The 5000-nt window shown below is 34.3% G+C and overlaps 5 protein-coding genes across 5 annotated transcripts in view; all 5 read left to right on the forward strand. All coding sequences in view use genetic code 11, as the record gives it.

Moving 5' to 3' along the window:
• The window catches only part of accD (acetyl-CoA carboxylase beta subunit), a 1443-nt gene extending 924 nt beyond the window's left edge, over nucleotides 1-519 (forward strand). Inside the window, exon 1 of the mRNA in view lies at nucleotides 1-519. This exon is cut by the window's left edge and continues 924 nt beyond it. Within this exon, the coding sequence (YP_588126.1) occupies nucleotides 1-519 (519 nt within the window).
• A 703-nt stretch (nucleotides 520-1222) lies between these two features.
• Nucleotides 1223-1333, forward strand: psaI (photosystem I subunit VIII). Its single transcript has one exon. The coding sequence runs from the start codon at nucleotides 1223-1225 to the stop codon at nucleotides 1331-1333; it is 111 nt and encodes a 36-aa protein (YP_588127.1).
• Nucleotides 1334-1714: 381 nt separating this feature from the next.
• On the forward strand, nucleotides 1715-2269 carry ycf4 (photosystem I assembly protein Ycf4). Its single transcript has one exon. The coding sequence runs from the start codon at nucleotides 1715-1717 to the stop codon at nucleotides 2267-2269; it is 555 nt and encodes a 184-aa protein (YP_588128.1).
• Nucleotides 2270-3113: 844 nt separating this feature from the next.
• cemA (envelope membrane protein) lies at nucleotides 3114-3803 on the forward strand. The gene has a single exon. It carries the CDS (start codon nucleotides 3114-3116, stop codon nucleotides 3801-3803), a length of 690 nt encoding a protein of 229 aa, YP_588129.1.
• A 215-nt stretch (nucleotides 3804-4018) lies between these two features.
• petA (cytochrome f) lies at nucleotides 4019-4981 on the forward strand. Its single transcript has one exon. The coding sequence runs from the start codon at nucleotides 4019-4021 to the stop codon at nucleotides 4979-4981; it is 963 nt and encodes a 320-aa protein (YP_588130.1).
• Nucleotides 4982-5000: the final 19 nt, after the last annotated feature.

The following is a 5000-nucleotide window of genomic DNA, read 5'->3' on the forward strand; positions in this document are numbered from 1 at the left end:
CTAGACGGTATTAACGTAGCAATTGCGGTTATGGATTTTCAGTTTATGGGGGGTAGTATGGGATCCGTCGTCGGGGAGAAAATTACCCGTTTAATTGAATACGCTACTAAAGAATTTCTACCTCTTATTATAGTGTGTGCTTCCGGAGGGGCACGCATGCAAGAAGGAAGTTTGAGCTTGATGCAAATGGCTAAAATATCTTCTGCTTTATATGATTATCAATCAAATAAAAAGTTATTCTATGTACCAATCCTTACATCTCCTACTACCGGTGGGGTGACAGCTAGTTTTGGTATGTTGGGGGATATCATTATTGCTGAACCCAATGCCTACATTGCCTTTGCGGGTAAAAGAGTAATTGAACAAACACTGAATAAAACAGTACCCGACGGTTCACAAGCGGCTGAGTATTTATTCCAGAAGGGCTTATTCGATCTAATCGTACCACGTAATCCTTTAAAAAGCGTTCTGAGCGAGTTATTTCAACTCCACACTTTCTTTCCTTTGAATCAAAATTAAAACATTAAGTTCAATTTTTTTGAGCAAACAAGTAATTAGTTTATCGGAATCCAAGTCAAAATTAGACGAATGGGGTTTTCTTTGTTGACATAAGATCTAATTGTATAAAGAATCAAAAGTCACAGAAAATCGAAAATCCGCCCCCTTTTCTATATTCCTTTTTCTATATTCCTTATTATTGATTTGATCAAGAAGCCTCTATTAACAAGATAAAAGATGAAATTCTTATAATTAGGCAAAAAAATATCTTCTTCTCGTCATATATAATTAAACTCTAGAAAATATAGAATTTTTTATCTTTCTATATCTTACGATAATCCTATTTTGACTAAGAATCCCTACTGGATGGGATTCTAACAAACCCCTCAATTCAATATAAATAGAATCTAAATAAGTAGAATCTAATTCATTTTTATTCATTTTTAAGAAACTTTTTGCTTAATAAATGAAATTCGAAGACAAGAGCAAAAAATGAATAAAATAAGATATCATCCATATCCTTTCAAATCCTTCATGTAGAAAGTACATTATATACTCACTTAGATAGATACTTATATCTATAGATATTAAGTAATAATAATTTCAATTTAGAATTATCAAATTATAATAAGTAAGATATCCTTATATATAATAAAATATATATTATATTATAAATTCTAAATAATAATAACAGGTACAAATAGTAAATCGAGGTACCCATTCTATGACAACTCTTAACTTTCCCTCTGTTTTGGTCCCTTTAGTAGGCCTAGTATTTCCGGCAATCGCAATGGCTTCTTTATTTCTTCATGTTCAAAAAAACAAGATTGTTTAGAGCCGATGGCACAAAATCTCATTTTTCAATTGACGTTTGTATCATAACACAGATATCCATTTAGCAAAATATGGTATAAGCGGCTTCCGCCGAAAAATTCTTATGTCTCCAGAAAATGCTATGTTCTAGCTATTTTCAAATAGAACCGAATCGGCGGATGGCTGAACTGTAACGTTGGTCTATCTATATGTATGTGGCTATCTTTAGTGAGATAATACGAAGGGTATGTTATTAGTTTAGATCTAACCAATTTAATGAATTACTCCTAAAGGTTCACATCAAACTAGTGCTAGTTGATGCGAGTTACTTCGGAAACAAACGGACTAAAGTCAAATTCATTTGGGGTATTCTCTCAATTCCAAAAAAGCAACGGGATCAAGTATGAGTTGTCGATCAGAACATATATGGATAGAACCTATAAAGGGGGCTCGAAAAACAAGTAATTTCTGCTGGGCTATTATCCTTTTTTTAGGTTCATTAGGATTCTTGTTGGTTGGAACCTCGAGTTATCTTGGTAGAAATTTGATATCTTTATTTCCGTCTCAGGAAATCGTTTTTTTTCCACAAGGAATTGTGATGTCTTTCTATGGGATCGCGGGTCTTTTTATTAGCTCCTATTTGTGGTGCACAATTTCGTGGAATGTAGGTAGTGGTTATGATCGATTTGATATAAAAGACGGAATAGTGTGTATCTTTCGTTGGGGATTTCCTGGAAAAAATCGTCGGGTCTTTCTCCGATTTCTTATAAAAGATATTCAATCCGTCAGAATAGAAGTTAAAGAGGGTATTTATGCTCGGCGTGTCCTTTATATGGATATCAGAGGCCAGGGAGCCATTCCATTGACTCGTACTGATGAGAATTTTACTCCGCGGGAAATGGAACAAAAAGCTGCTGAATTGGCCTATTTCTTGCGTGTACCAATTGAAGTATTTTAAGAAATGAGCCGATAAATGAATGCTTTCAGCAGGAGGGCAAAAACGCAAGAATCCTCTTTTTCTAGAACATAACTTAATTGAGGTTTCTTCAGAACATTCATTCGAGTCAAAGCAGACATATATGGAACAAGTATAAAAAAACTCTTTTGGGGATCTTTTATATGTATCGAAATATCCACAACTCAATAAAAAAATAATAATAAACAAATCGAAATATCTCATAATCAACCATTTCGAAATAAGGAATCCCCCCTTTTTCATTGTTGGAATTGAGACTTTAGATTCAGATAGAGTATATCTTGTCATTTTTTCGACGCTTCTTTTTGTGCTCCTTAATGACCAAAAAATTGGATCTCTTATAATGATAACTAGCCAATTTCTGTCGTTTTTTGCCACTCATTTTTCACAATATTTTTCAGAAAATTCCCTCAATTATTCTATCCCTGACTATTCATAGTAAGTTAAAATTTTTCGAAATATTAGAGAGTTTTATATAATGATAGAAAAGGAGTTCTTTCGTATCAAAACTGAATAATATTCATATTCATTATTTAAAGTGGTTTTCGGGGCATTCATCGAAAGGAGATATGTGCTTCAAATTTGACTATAGGGAAACAATATTTTTTGATTATTTATTCATTCGAATTTTTCGTCTATTTTTGTATTTTTTCTAGATTCAAGGCCTAATTCAAGGCCTAACTACGAAATCACAAATAAAAAATAGTGAATAGATTCATAGGTTCGATAACTTGTAATAGAATTGATGCGTGAGAGAAATAAGAAATATTAGATTACATAGAGTTGACGAATGAGATGGGTTCATTAACAATTCACAGATGAAAAAATGGCAAAAAAGAAAGCATTCACTCCTCTTTTATATCTTGTATCTATCGTATTTTTGCCCTGGTGGATTTCTCTCTTATTTCAAAAAAGTCTGGAATCGTGGGTTACTAATTGGTGGAATACTAGGCAATCCGAAACTTTTTTGAATGATATTGAAGAAAAGAGTATTCTAGAAAAATTCATAGAATTAGAGGAACTCCTCTTCTTAGAGGAAATGATCAAGGAATACTCGGAGACACATCTACAAAACCTTCGTATAGGAATTCACAAAGAAACAATCCAATTAATCAAGATACAAAACGAGGGTCGTATTCATACGATTTTGCACTTCTCGACAAATATAATCTGTTTCATTATTCTAAGTGGTTATTCTATTTTGGGTAATAAAGAACTTGTTATTCTTAACTCTTGGGCCCAGGAATTCCTATATAACTTAAGTGACACAATAAAAGCTTTTTCTCTTCTTTTATTAACTGATTTATGTATCGGATTTCATTCGCCCCATGGTTGGGAATTGATGATTGGCTTTGTCTACAAGGATTTTGGATTTGTTCATAATGATCAAATTATATCTGGCCTTGTTTCCACTTTTCCAGTCATTCTAGATACAATTTTAAAATATTGGATTTTCCGTTATTTAAATCGTGTATCTCCGTCACTTGTAGTGATTTATCATTCAATGAATGACTGAAAAATGTCTACCTAATCCAATTATAATGTTTCTTACTTTGCAGTTGTACCATTGAAAATCCCTTTCTATTTCTACCCATCCCGGAGATTCATCCTATATTCCTATAGATTAATCGAGTCAAATTATTCCAGTAAATAACAGAATCGTGGATAGGAAACTCCATTAGTGACCTACCCCAATTTATTGTAGAAATTTTCGGGATCAATGATTGGACCATGCAAACTAGAAATACTTTTTCTTGGATAAAGGAACAGATTACTCGATCTATTTCCGCATCGCTCATGATATATATAATAACTCGTACATCCATTTCAAATGCATATCCCATTTTTGCACAGCAGGGTTATGAAAATCCACGAGAAGCGACTGGGCGTATTGTATGCGCCAATTGCCATTTAGCTAATAAACCAGTGGATATTGAGGTTCCGCAAGCGGTACTTCCCGATACTGTATTTGAAGCAGTTGTTCGAATTCCTTATGATACGCAACTGAAACAAGTTCTTGCTAATGGTAAAAAGGGAGGTTTGAATGTGGGGGCTGTTCTTATTTTACCAGAGGGTTTTGAATTAGCCCCTCCCGATCGTATTTCCCCCGAGATAAAAGAAAAGATGGGTAATTTGTCTTTTCAGAGCTATCGCCCCAATCAAAAAAATATTCTTGTCATAGGCCCTGTTCCTGGTCAGAAATATAGTGAAATCACCTTTCCTATTCTTTCCCCGGACCCCGCTACTAAGAAAGACATTCACTTCTTAAAATATCCTATATACGTAGGTGGAAACAGGGGAAGGGGCCAGATTTATCCTGACGGGAGCAAAAGTAACAATACAGTTTATAATGCTACAGCATCAGGTATAGTAAGCAAAATCCTACGAAAAGAAAAGGGGGGATACGAAATAACCATAGCGGATGCGTCGGATGGACGTCAAGTGGTTGATATTATCCCTCCGGGGCCAGAACTTCTTGTTTCAGAAGGCGAATCTATCAAATTGGATCAACCGTTGACAAGTAATCCTAATGTAGGCGGATTTGGTCAGGGAGATGCAGAAATAGTACTTCAAGATCCATTACGTGTACAAGGCCTTTTGTTCTTCTTCGCAGCTGTTATTTTGGCACAAATATTTTTGGTTCTTAAAAAGAAACAGTTCGAGAAAGTTCAATTGTCCGAAATGAATTTCTAAACTCGCGAATTTATCGACA

This window comes from Helianthus annuus, chloroplast (genome assembly GCF_002127325.2).
Source record: "Helianthus annuus chloroplast, complete genome".
NCBI classification, from domain to species: Eukaryota; Viridiplantae; Streptophyta; class Magnoliopsida; order Asterales; family Asteraceae; genus Helianthus; species Helianthus annuus.